At 31.8% G+C, this 14,623-nt stretch overlaps 3 protein-coding genes across 3 annotated transcripts; all 3 read right to left on the reverse strand.

The window, feature by feature from the left end:
• Positions 1–1,040: 1,040 nt before the first annotated feature.
• On the reverse strand, positions 1,041–5,574 carry MAPK8 (mitogen-activated protein kinase MAPK8). The gene is made up of 7 exons (XM_004505084.3): positions 5,419–5,574; positions 5,020–5,263; positions 4,702–4,831; positions 3,475–3,612; positions 3,034–3,366; positions 2,583–2,763; positions 1,041–1,452 (listed from the first exon to the last, which is right to left on the reverse strand). Exons 2-7 carry the CDS (start codon positions 5,244–5,246, stop codon positions 1,280–1,282), a joined length of 1,182 nt encoding a protein of 393 aa, XP_004505141.1. The 5' UTR covers positions 5,247–5,263; positions 5,419–5,574; the 3' UTR covers positions 1,041–1,279.
• A 3,033-nt stretch (positions 5,575–8,607) lies between these two features.
• LOC101506115 (uncharacterized) lies at positions 8,608–11,374 on the reverse strand. Its single transcript, XM_004505088.3, has 6 exons — positions 11,201–11,374; positions 10,888–11,117; positions 10,719–10,800; positions 10,370–10,586; positions 10,049–10,113; positions 8,608–9,067 (listed from the first exon to the last, which is right to left on the reverse strand). The coding sequence occupies exons 1-6, from the start codon at positions 11,285–11,287 to the stop codon at positions 8,813–8,815; spliced, it is 936 nt and encodes a 311-aa protein (XP_004505145.1). The 5' UTR covers positions 11,288–11,374; the 3' UTR covers positions 8,608–8,812.
• A 2,223-nt stretch (positions 11,375–13,597) lies between these two features.
• On the reverse strand, positions 13,598–14,614 carry LOC101506653 (uncharacterized). Its single transcript, XM_004505089.4, has 2 exons — positions 14,173–14,614; positions 13,598–14,053 (listed from the first exon to the last, which is right to left on the reverse strand). The coding sequence occupies exons 1-2, from the start codon at positions 14,367–14,369 to the stop codon at positions 13,774–13,776; spliced, it is 477 nt and encodes a 158-aa protein (XP_004505146.1). The 5' UTR covers positions 14,370–14,614; the 3' UTR covers positions 13,598–13,773.
• Between the last annotated feature and the right edge of the window lie 9 nt (positions 14,615–14,623).

The raw sequence follows: 14,623 nt of genomic DNA on the forward strand, positions 1-14,623 counted from the left end.
GTGTAATCCCCTTGGTTTTGAATCTTACTCACAGCCTGAAATAATAGCTCCTTTACATGATAGCTGTAGGCTTAACCAAGAACAAGGTTTGGTTATGGAGAATATAATACCAAATTGACAGAAATTAAACCGAGTGATAGAAAGAAATTGATCAAACTTTGGTTCTATGCGTTCTATTTCTGAGCTTCCTCTAAAGCAAATGTTGCACCATTTTTTGCCAAGTTTTAACATTATGTCAATGTAACAAATAGAGTAACAACTCTGGCCTAAATAACAATAATTATACACATCTAAATTTAAATACTAAGTTACAAAATGAGTACTAAAATGTACGGAATACAATTTTAAAGTGTATTTATTATAAAATTTCTCCTCGTGCTTTTATTGTGTCTTATAAAGGATATTTTTTTTGAAAACAACATTCTATTCATTATTATAAAAAGAAAACTGTCAGAAAAACTATGGAAGAATTATCAGCCAATTAGTGATTGAGGATGACCATGCATGGTGTGAATGGTTGAACAACTGCTTTACCAATCCCAATATGCAACCTCATCTTTCTTTGCTTTCTTGCAAACTTTCCTACTTAAATCTTACTCCTTCTATTCCACAATCTAAAGACCTATTTGTAAAAATAAATTGTCTCATAATAAATGATTTTTTTTAATTTACAATGTAACAATTATTTTTTTCAATTATACCCTTTAATTAATATTACTTATACAACCTTCAATTCAATATTTTCCTCTTTACATTAATAGTAAAGTGAATACACCATTTCTTAATAAAAACAATTTAATAAAAATAATATTTTCTCTTCTATTTATTCCCTTTTCTTCATTGATCCACCAACCACCATCCTTTTGTTGCTTCACTAGCTAAACCGATTTTTATTGTTCAGATAAAAATATGTTCAAATTTTCTTTTATCATATTAGAAGAACAAATACCCTTTAACAGACAAAATAAGAAATTCAATCAGAAAAAAAAAAACCATAAATGCACATAATATATGAGAATAAGTTTTTATCAGAAGTTGGGTGAAGCCAATGAATTGTAGAATATTTTGAAGCAACAAGTAAGCCAATACAGAATACAAAGTATCTTATGATTGTGTTTGAGAGTCTACCAATCATGTATCTGACAAAACAATAAAATTCCAAGGTCATCTGGTTTCAGATGATAGATATGATGATTATATATACACAGAAATCTCTTGACCTATGGACAACAGACATAACACATTTGTTTCAAACCCAATAACGATGACTAATACACTACTACTGCTGATACTCAGGGTTAAATGCTAAAGCCTCTCTGTATATCAATTCTTTCATCTGTTCCTCCGTCAATGCATGCTGTTCAAAGTCGAAGCTGAAGGGAGTCATGCACACAGGTTCATCACTGATGTCATGCAGAGATGTTAAGTATGGGTGTGCCAGTGCATCTTCCACTGCAAAACCAATGCCAATGAAGGAATCAACATACTTATGTATTTCAGTATTTCAACGCACGTACAAAATGCCTATGTATAAGACTAGTATTATGGAAGGGTTGAACCTACTGTTATACTTGATAATTATAACAATCGGAAATTACACTCCTCAATCGAACATTACAAAATCATTATGGTCTTGAATGTGCAATTAGGAGGCAATGTTTAACAACCATGTTGTGATGTCTCAATTATAATTGAGAATAAATAAGGAAATTGCACAGACCTTCCCTCAGATATTTTTAAATGACACATAACACAGATAAATACAGACACCAACCCCGCCTCCCCCCTTCTCAATATTCTTGTTTGTCATTTGTTTAGCAAAACGTGCCAAATATACATTGGTTCTTTTAAAAAGAAAAATTGGGGACCGAAAAATTAATATTTTTTTAAGTGACACGAATGAATATTTTACAACTGTTCATAAAGAAATTTAAACTCCATTTGTAAAAGCTTACAAGGTCAAACTCTTACCACCGAGCTAACACCTTAGACAACATTAGCAATTTCATGATGATTCCTATTTGTGCACCAGAAAGGAAAAAAAAATGTTCGTCCTAATTTCTATTCACTTGGAAAACGAAGCATGGATTTCAAGCAAATAAAAATCACCATGTTAATGATTAAACAAAATTTTCAGTTGAATATATCAACAATAGGTATTGATGGATTGATAAGATGACTGCAGTTCATAAGTTTGCCATATCAAAATGTGAACTTTTAAGCTGATGCGCAACTGTACAAAGACTAACCAAACTAAACTAAAGTTGCTAACTGATTCTAGCCAAAGGTTAGCAAAGCAATAGGTTTGCAATGTTGCACACTGATAGAAATAGAATATGATCAAAATAGATGAAATCATAAATAACTGATTTCTGAAGGATATAAATCAGGCATCCCAAAAGCAAATAAAGCATTTAGTGTTGTCTGTAGGTGCAAATGATAAAACATATGATTGATGAATTAAATAGATGACTTTTAATAAGCACTAATGATACGAAAAAGCATGAAAATTATGAAGTACGCATATGGACATTATTATGTCTTTAACCATGAATACACAGCCTCGGGCAATGAAAACTTACCAGTAATTCTTTGTCTAGGATCAAAAGTTAACATTTTTTCAACAAGATCTATAGCTTCGGGATGGACATGTGGAAACTTTTCTTGGAAAGATTGGCGGCGGTAAAGAGGTAGTTGCCTGATGTATCTCTTAGCATTTTCATTCAGAAACCCCAAATCAGCTTCCGAAGGGGTACCGATCAACTGTAAAATATGAAGCATTGCAGTTATATTTTTTATTTCAATGCACTGTTATGAATTGTCAAAGTTGAACTACATAGATTATATTATCATTATTTTTGGAGAAAAAAAAGACAACAAAGCAAACGCAGATTTTGGCATCAATATCATCCTTTGGAATAAAATACGATGGTGCTCAAGAATGGACATAATACAATGAAACTTAACCTGAACTATACTACAAAATGATACTGCAGTGAATTTCAATTTGCTTTAAGATTGTAAAGAAGTTACCTCCATGAGTAGACGTAACTGATGCACATGATCTCTGCCAGGAAACAAAGGCTTTCGATCCATCAGTTCCATGAAAATACAACCAACAGACCATACATCAATAGCTGCTGTGTAATCAGAAGAGTTTAACAGAAGCTCTGGTGCACGGTACCATCTTGTAACAACATATTCAGTCATAAAATCTGTTTCAGAGGTAACACGAGCCAGTCCAAAATCACAAATCTTTAAGTCACAGTTGGCGTTCAGGAGAAGGTTGCTCGGTTTTAAGTCCCTATGCAGAACATTTGCAGAATGTATGTACTTCAACCCACGAAGGATTTGGTACAGAAAATACTGCAAAAGACAAAAAAAGGCTTTACAGAATATACATTTTGTGATAGTGTAAGTGCACAATTAATAAATAAGTATAATTTAATAGGGGTGGTATATTTAAAAATATACCTGACAGTGCTCCTCGGATAGTGCTTGATTTGATCGAATAATTTGGTGTAGGTCAGTGTCCATTAGCTCATATGCAATGTAAACATCATTAAATACCTCCCTCTGAGGTGGTGGCACTATATCCCTGATTGCGACCACCTACACAATAATTACATTACGCAAACCAAAACGCCAAATAAGAAGTATTTAGTTTTGGTATTTGAAACGGTCACTTGACGTCAAGGACCAAAATCAATGGTCGCTGACTTTGTAGGAAGAAATCCAAACAATAAGACTTACAGGGACAAAAAAGAAAATTGCTATATTTGTAGGGGATAAAAGCATGTATAAACCGTAAAGAAATTATTGTCAATACGTGTTTTTCCCTTTTTGTTATCAAAACTAATAGACAAAATGCAGCAACCTTGCTGAAAATGCAATATTTTTAACTGAAAGTACGGAAAAACACTGTCTACCAGCCAGCACTACACAAGCGGCAAATAAGTAACGCAGGTAGAGTATCTTAACAAGCATCTAACGTCAAACGTAAAATCAATAAAATACACATGTTATGACTGCGTCGGAATGGAAAATAACTTTACCAAGATTCCTTACAAGTAGATAAGTAACAGAAACAGACGATCATCATTGATTGCAAGGATAACGAACAGAAACAGACGATCATCATTGATTGCAAGAATAACGAACAGAAACAGACGATCATCATTGATTTTCCTTTTGAACAGAATTTTGTTGTGTTAAGTTTGAGATTGACAGGCAACTTATTGTCAACGCCAATAATTTTACTTCCGGTAAATACCAATCAAGTACGTAAGATATATAAAACTAAAGCATGCATCTTGGTCTTAATGTCCCCTACAATGTTTTTGCACAATCCATCACGGGTTTGTTTCAGATTTCCGCAGAAGCAATCAAGAAAAAAAAACATTTCCCGGTGCATATTTCACCAAAGGAAGTTAATCTTGCTTCCACTAGAATCCTATCTGAAACCTTTCAAAAGCTAAAACAAACGACAAACAGATGTAAGGGTTAATGGATGTTCCTTAGAACACATTTACTAACTCCACCATATAAACAAAACGGTTGATTGAATTTGAAGCACTCAAACACACAAATCAGGATCCAGTAAACAAGAATATCAAGCAAGAATGAAAAGATATATCACACAACAAAGCAGATTCAATTAACACACACACAACAACAAAAAAGAAATCATTACTCACTAACGTTTTCATGATCCATATGGCGAAGCAGCTTGATTTCACGAAGGGTCCTCTTGGCATCAATTTTGTTGTCAAATGCATTTGCAATCTTCTTGATGGCGACATGTTCATTTGTCTCCGAATTGTGAGCAGAGCTATTGACACAACCCAAAATCATAAACAAAAACAAAAACAAAATCCATTTTCCATTCCAAACCAATAAAAAGAAAATCAATCTTTATTAATAAAAGATAGATACTAAAATTGAAGAACATATAAAAAAAGCAAACTTTGGGGTTAATTTGATTTGAAAATCGAAAAAGAGAAAAAGGGTATAACATACCAAACAATACCGTAAGCGCCTTTACCGATTGGCATGATGGGTGGTTTGTATTTCGCAGTAACTTCAAATATATTACCGAATATGTTATATTGGATAAACCTACCACCGTGGCTAAGGGTTGCCGGAATATTCTCGATCCCCATCGCCACCTGTGGGTCCGCCTGAGGTGGCGGTGCTGCATCCGACATCACGGTGTCAGCAGGCGGAGCTCCTCCTTCTCCATCCATTATTCTTTCTCTTCAAGCTGAAATTTTCAATTTCAAAAACAATTTTTTTTTTTGAAGAGAGAGAAAAAAAGGGTTAATGGGTGGTGTTGTTTTGATTACTATGAGAAATGAACATGAACATGATGATGATGATGTTGCAATTGGAGTTTTCAAGATCAAGAAGTAAAAGAACCTGATTTGTATTGTGTTTGTGTTGTGAAGGCTTTTGGTCAAACAGATCTGTACTATCTCTCCCTAACTCCTGCATAAACTGTCATATCTTTTTCTCTCTCTCTCTCTCTCCTTTTTTATTTTATGGAGGAGTATATATAATATTATACTATATAATATAAAATATTGTTATTCACTCTTTTTTTTTTTTTTTCTGTCATTTCCTAAGCTCTTTTATTTTTCCTTTAAATTCTTTTCTTTATTGTGGATGGATCAATGTTAATCAATGAGTTTCAGCCAGTACTTTCCTTTCATGATGTTATTATTGTTGTTCATTAAAAGCCATTTTTATGGATAAAAAGGGAAATTGTTAGATTTTTTAACATTTGAAAAATATTAAATGCTTTAATTTGTATTTAATATTTTAATTTAAATTTGGATTCTATCATTATTTCTCTACCAGTTACCAAAAGCTTTTTTGTAAAGTTTCTTGGAACAAAATTAGACATTGGTGATTATGCCTTTGCCATAATTTACAGTTTCTTTTTGCTTATACTTTCCTTATTACAAGACCAAAAACAAAAACTGGGATTCATTGTTTAATTTTCTTATTATTGTTATCCAACATTTTGTAATTGCCATAAACAGATTAGAATTTTGCAATATAAATCAAGACATTCACTTTTTGTGGCTATATGATGTGAATTGTTGATCGATGTGCTTGGAATAATTTTCATACTTGTGAAACATGTAAAATGTAGTTTGATAAAAAAATTCATGCATTAATTAAAAATATAAATTAATACTTCTATATTGATAACATAGATCAATTTTATACTCACATTCAATTATATTTTATCATTTTTTTATGCAAAATCATATTTTATCATTTTGATGCATCATAACATGACTTTTTAAAATTTTGGTTTAAAATTTTAGTTATTTTGATAAGTTGATTAAAATTTAAATACAGCGTTTGTATAAACATTTGGTACATTAGAATATTAGAGTTGTTATCTATAAACATATTTATTGCAAAAAAGAGATATATGTTCATCTATTAAATTAAATGATATTAATATGTCAATCACATTAATGGTCTATTTTATTTTACTTATGATTATGTTATTTTTATTCAATGCTTGTTAAATCTTTCATATCCTTTATTCATACTTAGTTTAATAAGAAAGTAAAATGCATTCGATCTGACAATGATAGTGAGTTTCTATTAAAAGATTTTTATCAAACCAATGACATCGTTCATCAAACATCTTGTGTTGAGACACTTCAACAAAATGGAATTGTTGAGCTTCAACGTAAACATCAACACATTTTGAATGTGACACGTGCCTTTTTATTTCAAGCAAAATTACTCACACTTTTTTGGGCTTATGCCGTAATTCATGCAGTATTTCTTATTAACAGACTGCCATCTAAATTTTTTAAGTTTTTTTCTCCTTATCACATATTGCATGATACTGCTCCTGACATTTCCAACTTGAAGGTTTTTGGTTGCCTATGTTTTTCTACTACTTTGCAATCGAATAGAAAAAAATTTGACTCACGATCTCACAAATGCGTTTACTTGGGAAACAAACCGGGTACTAAAGGTTATGTATATTGTTTGATATGTTTTCTAAAGAAGTTTTTCTTTCTCGCGACACTGGTTTTTTTTAGTCTATCTTTCCTTATCCTATTGTAAATTTAAGTTCTCAGCGACCAAATCCTATCCAAGTTGGTAATGACTTTGACTTTGATGAGTTTCACAATAATTCTATTGTTTTCCCTTCCCTTTCCCCTTCGAAATGCTCTTCTACTCTTGTTATTGGTTCAGAATTTGATGGTTCTGCAACTTCATCTAATGAAGGTCACGCACATCTTTTCACTCCTCGAAGACGTGCTAGAGTTACTTATCCTCTGTCATATCTTTAAGATTTCCATTGCTATATGTTAAAGGGTAATTTCAATAATAAGTTTTGTTCTTCTAACACCATTCAAGGTACTCTTTATCCATTGTCTAAATACACATGCTATGACAACTTATCGATTTCTCACAAGATTTTTTCTATGACTGTTTCTACTTTGAAATAATCCACTTCTTATTCTGAAGCTATTAAAGACTCCAATTGGAGACTTGCAATAGCTTATGAACTTCAATCTCTTTTAAAAAATCATACATGGGAACGTACTTCTTTGCCTCCGAATAAAAAGGAGATTAGATGTAAGTGAATTTTTAAATTAAAGGTTTAATCTCCTATGTATCATAATTGTGTGATACACACCATATTAGCCTAAATAAAGCCATTTATTCCCAATTGGGTGTGTTTGTAGCCATTACTCCCCCAAGCTTCTTATGACTAAAAAGTGTTGTGATACACACCAAACACTATTTTAAATTCCACAAAGATATCACATACTTGCAAGTTTAAAGGAATTAAACTTTAAGCCATATTATGTCATGAAAATAAATTTAAAGTATTTAAGATTACATACATGTAAATAAGCTTGGAGATTTTGTTCCCAATTCTTATGCTAGTTGAGAGGCAGAACCCTGAAATAAAAAAATTTGACCACTGCATCTTTGTTAGACTTTGAAATCTCTCATTAAGTTTGTAATAGTGTTCAAAATCACAAGGTTCTGCATTTTAGTTGCTTACATCCAACATAATTACAAAATCGAGGAAAGCCATGTATAGATTTTTTACTTTTGAAGACACCCAATGAAATAGAAAGAGACTAAATTTTAAAAGATACAGTTCAAAATGGAAAGCCAAAATTCAGTCGTATTGTTTCGTACATACAAATATTGATGGTATGTTCAGCTTATAAATCCAAGTAAGTACATTTAACTTGTACATTCCAAATAGGTACATTTAGCTTGTAATTTGTATATTTCAAGTATATGTAACTTGTTTATCATACATCTTCATACTACCCTTTTTTTAAATAAATAAAAAAAGGATCAATAACCTACAAATCACACAACTCGTTATTATTACTGCAATTTTAGAGATGATTTAGTAAATTTGCTATTAATTGCAGAAAACTTGCATAGAATTAACAATGTGTTATGACTTAAGCCCACGAGGAGGGCCCAACTAAAAAACCTAGTCCATTAAATGATGGGAGAGTCGCATGACTTAAGTACAATATTGAAAATTTTCTTTTATCTCATAACATAATGTTAAACAACAATTAAATGAAATGTAAATTAAATGATAAATAATAACCACTATTTGAATTATCATTTCCACTGTGCCTGCACTGTACTCTGCCTTTCTTATCTTATCAGTTTCCAAATATCTTTACATAGACATAGTTTCCAGTTTGTATACATGGCCAATAAATCATACAAAAATTAAAAAGAAAATTAAATTACAACTACAATTGTAGTGGTTCGAATTCACCGTGTTGTTCTACCATGTGAATGCAGGCAACACATAGGATGGAAAAGCATCATATTTCGCTGCAAGTGATTGCACAGAAGATGAATCTGCTACTTCTCCAAAACCATGGAGTCCAAGCTCAGTTGCATGAATCCCTCCAGTGATGAAAATTGATTGGATTCCAGCAGCATTAGCACCCTTAATATCATGATGGAGAGAATCACCCACAGCAATACAGTCAGAAACATCTGTGCCAGCCATAGCCATCGCTGACTTGTATATTATCTGACAAATCTCAATAGTTACATATTCAAGAACATGGGAATAAGGGTGCATAAAAAATGAAACATAAGGTGTTATATAGAGATCCACAAAGATATTAATCATGTCATCATATGTAAAATAAATATGTTGCTACTTACTAGCAGCATATATTTACTTTCACAAATATTTCCATGAGCTGGAATATTTCAAGTCATGGATAAAGAATTATGTTGGATTTGGTCTTTGATTAGGAAGACTCATAGACATGGCAGTGAGACTAATTCTCGAGCCAAGGTGGTAGTTAGGTAAAGTCATCTACACAAAGTCCCAACTATAGAACTCAAAAAGCTGATATAATCCTTCCGTCTCATATTGAATGTTGTTTGAGGTTATGTACACTTCTTGAGAAAATAATGGAGTTTACTACTTTCTAGAATAAAATTATGTTCATTTACTAAGTACCTTTATTAATAATTGTTGGGTGGGTTGAGAAACAACAAATAATAATATATTGGTAGAAAAAAGTTATTAATGCTTAATTGATAATCTAAAACGACTAATAGTATGAGACAAGTAAATATTCCAAACGTGACACATAATGAGACAAAGGTAGTAGCAGGTAAAGTTTCTCTTGGTCACAATCTATTTGAAGAGATGATATTGCAGGTAAAGTTTTTCTGGGTCACAATCCACTGATCAAACACCATTTGGTGTAAAGATGTAGAATTTGGGAATATGAAGAAAACAGTTTAGACTGTTTAAATCCATTTAATGGGATTATTGGTTACAGCTTAGTTTAACTTGATAATTCAAAACTGAATTTACTTTTGTATGTTTTTACTGCAATGTGCACATTTGTAATATCGGGAACATCCTACTTGTATCATTGTATATGCATGTAATCTAAGCAGCCTAGGTACTAAAATGATGGAGTACAGTATTACACACAAGAGAAAACAATTATCAAAATGGATGTACATCACAAAGAAATGGTTTCATCACCTCATCAGGTTTTCCCATCCATTTCACTTCACCCCCAAGCTTTTCATATTTAGCTGCTAGAGTACCTAGTAAGTTTAAAGCGCACACACAATACACACAATATGATATAAGGTGAAACTGGATATAAGAAAAAGAAAGAACACAATCAACAAACAAGTACAATGCTTAAACATTTAACATATGGTACTGATGATAGCAATGCCATTAATGATGAAAACTTACACTATAATTTCGGATGAAAAAACAGCATATAGCTACTATTTACGTGCTATGCTTTTGGATTTGGTTCGTAGGAGAAAGGAGAGGATAAAGCAAATTCACCTGGCATCACACGCAAGTCTCTTGCTTCAACAGTTACATAATCTGGATTGGCTACCACCATTGGAATCCTTTTTGCAGCACAAAGCTCTAATATCTTTTCAAGGTCTTCAAGTTTCATTGAACGTGCATTCCCATTGGCATCCCCCAAGGCTTCAGTCCCATGAGCCAAAACAAACTCAGCTTCTTCAACATTCTCCACAACTTTCAAGTCCAAGCCCTAGAACAAGTTATTTGTATGCCGTAATATAGAAACTTATTACTCATATACCTTCAACAAAAATATTTAGCCTTAAGGAAGAAGCAATTGAATATCATAATTAAAGCTAAAATGCATTGCTGCTCCACACACCTCAAGAGAAATTGCTCCCCTGCCACTCCAGGTGAAATGAATACAAGATCTTCCCAATGATGCAAACCAAGGATCATCTCTCCTGTTTGAAATACATAGTGAAAATGCATAATTTGTTTTTGCAAGATAGTTTATGAAAACAGTTTGAGTGGTATAGATATAATATAACCTTTGTAAATACTGATGAGTAAGTTCTCCACTAGTGATTGCTCCGAGAAAAAGAGAAGAATCAAAACCAAGAGTTTGAACCTTTTCAATGGTCACCGATGAGCGTCTTGAAGAGTTACTTATGATAACCATTTTACCACCCGTCTTTGCTATGTTTTCTAATGTTGAAATGGCGCCGGGATAAGGTTGTTTTCCATCGTGAAGGACTCCGAACTGATCCAACAACCATACCTGTAAAGAGTAGAGACTAACATTAACATATTATATGAATTAATTCAATCTTTAAATCAAATCCATTGAGAATACAGAAATGCCTTGAAACGATTCGTTTCGGCGAGTTGTCGGAGACCACTCAAGCTCTGAAATTGAACTGGCTGTACGGAACAACATTTGGGAATCATTCTCTGCTACGCTACGCACTTTTCTTCCAAACGACCTAATAATATGCAAAATTCATTTAATCCCCCAACTATCGTTCTCTTTTCAATTTCAGCCTTCAATGTATTCTAGTATAATTTATATTTAATTGTAGTTTTTGTTCGTCTGTTTTTCCCGATTTATATAATTATTTTTTATTTTAAAAGTCGATAATTGTTTTTTATATATTTTTAAATTAAAAATAAAATAATTTTATATATTTTAAATAATATAATATATAATTTTATGATATAGAATCGTTTAAATGTATTAATTATTCATATGTCATCGATTAAATTATAAAAATAGAAAAATTTCAAAATTGAAAATTAAATTTTTAAAGAGTTTTATTACAATTTCATTGGTGTTCGTCATTTTACGTCATCGTATCATATGTTACGTTATTTATATTATGTCACATCACTATTTTTTAATTAAAAAATCAGAATGAACGACTAAAATTGACATATTTTAAAATAGAAAAATTGATTTCATAAATTGATAAATATAGTGAAACTAAAAGAGTAATTAAATTTATATTTTACTAATCTTTCTCTTTCGTGAATTTGGCATTGGAATAGAATTAGACTAGTCAATTTGAAAAAAGAATTAATATAGAAGAATAGATAAATTGGTCATTTAAATTGTAATTGTAGTCAAATTAATTATTGAATTTTGTAAATTGGCAACTACATTCTTGAAATTGTAAATTAATTTTTAGACCCTTTATTTTTAAAATTAGATTTTTGATCCACCTGTTTTACTGCTTTTGAGATTTTGTTGGTCCCTTCCACTTTTAATGATGTGGCTTACTCATTAATGACATAATAGTTGTTGAGGTAAAAATATTTTTTGTATATGTTTTAATGACAACAAATTTTATAAATGATTAAATTTTATAAATGATGATCTATTAATGATTGCACTTGAGTTTTATTTAAAGAACATGAATTGCATAAATGAATAAGTATATACTCAATAATAAAAGAATCTAAAAAAAAAAAATCATGTATCAATAATTCAAGAGAATGATTATTACATCTTCAAGAAAAATGTGATCAAACACATTCATACAATAATCAATGGTCATACTATGTTATAAAATGAATCATTTTCCATATTCCAGACCTTAAGATAAACACATGTCAAGACTACTCAAAACAATACTCAAGCCCAAAAAGTCTAGCTAAAGGCCTAAATAAGCAAACAACATTAAGACAAATCTTTAGATTGATGAGCTATGAGCAAAGACACTACTGTTGCACCTTTTTAATAAAGTATAGCATGCTTCTGAGATAAAGGACAAATACTACACAACTATTAAATCACTCACTCACGTTTTTCATACAACACAAAATCAAGTACGTTCTGATTTTACAAAAGAACATTCTAGTTATTCTTTTTTAAAGACAAAATTAAAACATATCATTTTTCACAGTCCTAACCACAATTTAAAGAGTATCAAGACTGCTCAAATCAATTGTGAAACCCAAAACTCGAGCTGAATACCCAAAGGATGAAAACAACCTCCAAATTGATGAATTGTGAGGAAGGATGCAAGTAAATTGTACTTACATTATTCTGCAGAAAGTTCTACATAATTCTGATTTGGAACAGTATCAACTGACATTTCACAACCCATTCATGTTTTCCATCAAACCCAAAAATAAGAACATTCTTCATTTGCCAAGGACATTCTTGACAACAATAAAACACATGTTTAATTGTTTTAAAATATATCTCACACTTGATAAATGTGTCTAACAACTATATTCAGTCCAAACTGAATATTCAAAGTCTTTTATCGTTTATAAATTGGAGATCAATTGGAAGATGAAAGTAAGAGTTCAATTTACAAATCTACCAATACTTGTTCAAGTAATAACAAGTCAAAAACTTTTCAAGCAAACTCCAATTTTTTCCACTATATTTGTAGATCACCATTTACCGAATTTGTCTTTATTCAATCCAAATAATGAAATGCATATTGACTAATGATATATATTCAATTTCATCTAATTTAATTGTGTTGCATCACTATCACGTTATTAATGAGCATGCAATACCATAAGTTGTGAAACACGAAAATCGAAAATCCAATTTTAAAAATAGGGAGACAAAAAATAATTTTGGACAAAATTGAAGAACCAAAATACATTTAAGTCTACTATAAAAAATTCTACCAAAAAACATGATAAATTCCTTTATCTTTCCATTCTCCTTCTTCCCTCCACAGTTCTCTTTTATGTTTCTATGCTAACTCACAAACAAAACATTAATTTTAAATAAATAAATAAATCGAAATTTACCGTTAACCATAAATGCCCCAGCATTCTAAAAAGAAAATGTAAGCGAAACAGTCATATTCGGCGGAACAATATAGGAATACAACATTGATATAATTGAATTTGCATGTGTAAAAACAACTATTGAATTTGCAGATGACATTGGATGGGTTAAGAATTGGAAATTATTCAGATGCAGGAGTTGGAACAGGTGCAGGTGCAGGTGCAGGAGATGGGTCTTTATTAATGTTAATGGCTTTCCCTTTCTCCCTTAGCCTGGCAATTTCTTCTTTCATGGCTTCTTTTCTCTTCTTGCTAGCCATTACTTTGGCCACAACACCACTCACATTCGGATCTTGTTTCTCCTTTGGTGGACGAGGTGGAGGCCTTCCAGCACCACTTGCACTTTGCTCATCACTCCAACTCAACCCAAAAACTACTGCACCACTCAATCCCATCAATGCCCTGCGTTCAACATTAATTGCAACACCAATTAATGATAATGACAATATAGTAGTATATTTTTTAGAGCTTATAAACTATTGTAACTAACGCTTGCAGCTGTTTAGATAGGAAATAAATACCTCCGACGCAGAGTGTGGTCATCACTTGTAGAAGGAGCTAGATCGTTATGTTGATGTTGATGTTGGTTGCCAACGCAGCATACTCTTGGAGTGGCAAAATACCCATTTTTCCAAGAATATAGGGAGGAAATCTTCTTGGGTCTTGCAGAAAGAGCTGTTGCTGCTGTGGCAGGAGGCGGTGTCAGCAAATGTGCCATGATTTGATTAGTTTCAGCCTTGATCTTTAGAGAAAACAGAGAATCAACAAGAAAAACAATGTGCAATGTGTTTATTGATTATAAAATAAATAAATGAAATCGAGTTTTGGTGGTTATCATGTGACTCGTCACCAAAATAAAATAAAAAGTAAAAAACACTCAGTTCGTAGCGCGGAATAGAACATGAGGTGGATATTGATTGGATATGAAATGTGCGATTTGGCAGTGGAAGTTCATTGGCTTGTTCCAGATAA

Source organism: Cicer arietinum, chromosome 6 (genome assembly GCF_000331145.2).
Source record: "Cicer arietinum cultivar CDC Frontier isolate Library 1 chromosome 6, Cicar.CDCFrontier_v2.0, whole genome shotgun sequence".
NCBI lineage: Eukaryota > Viridiplantae > Streptophyta > Magnoliopsida > Fabales > Fabaceae > Cicer > Cicer arietinum.

What these genes read in the sequence shown, in the direction of transcription:
- MAPK8 (XM_004505084.3), bottom strand. Translation starts at nt 5,246, where the DNA reads ATGGATGGAGAAGGAGGAGCTCCGCCTGCTGACACCGTGATGTCGGAT. An exon ending in GCCATATGGATCATGAAAAC is followed by an intron (nt 3,613 to 4,701) that starts GTTAGTGAGTAA and finishes ATTATTGTGTAG; the next exon opens with GTGGTCGCAATCAGGGATAT. An exon ending in AGTTACGTCTACTCATGGAG is followed by an intron (nt 2,764 to 3,033) that starts GTAACTTCTTTA and finishes CATATTTTACAG; the next exon opens with TTGATCGGTACCCCTTCGGA.
- LOC101506115 (XM_004505088.3), bottom strand. Translation starts at nt 11,287, where the DNA reads ATGATTCCCAAATGTTGTTCCGTACAGCCAGTTCAATTTCAGAGCTTG. An exon ending in CCGAAACGAATCGTTTCAAG is followed by an intron (nt 11,118 to 11,200) that starts GCATTTCTGTAT and finishes TACTCTTTACAG; the next exon opens with GTATGGTTGTTGGATCAGTT. An exon ending in GGGGAGCAATTTCTCTTGAG is followed by an intron (nt 10,587 to 10,718) that starts GTGTGTGGAGCA and finishes AACTTGTTCTAG; the next exon opens with GGCTTGGACTTGAAAGTTGT.
- LOC101506653 (XM_004505089.4), bottom strand. Translation starts at nt 14,369, where the DNA reads ATGGCACATTTGCTGACACCGCCTCCTGCCACAGCAGCAACAGCTCTT. An exon ending in GACCACACTCTGCGTCGGAG is followed by an intron (nt 14,054 to 14,172) that starts GTATTTATTTCC and finishes TGTTGAACGCAG; the next exon opens with GGCATTGATGGGATTGAGTG.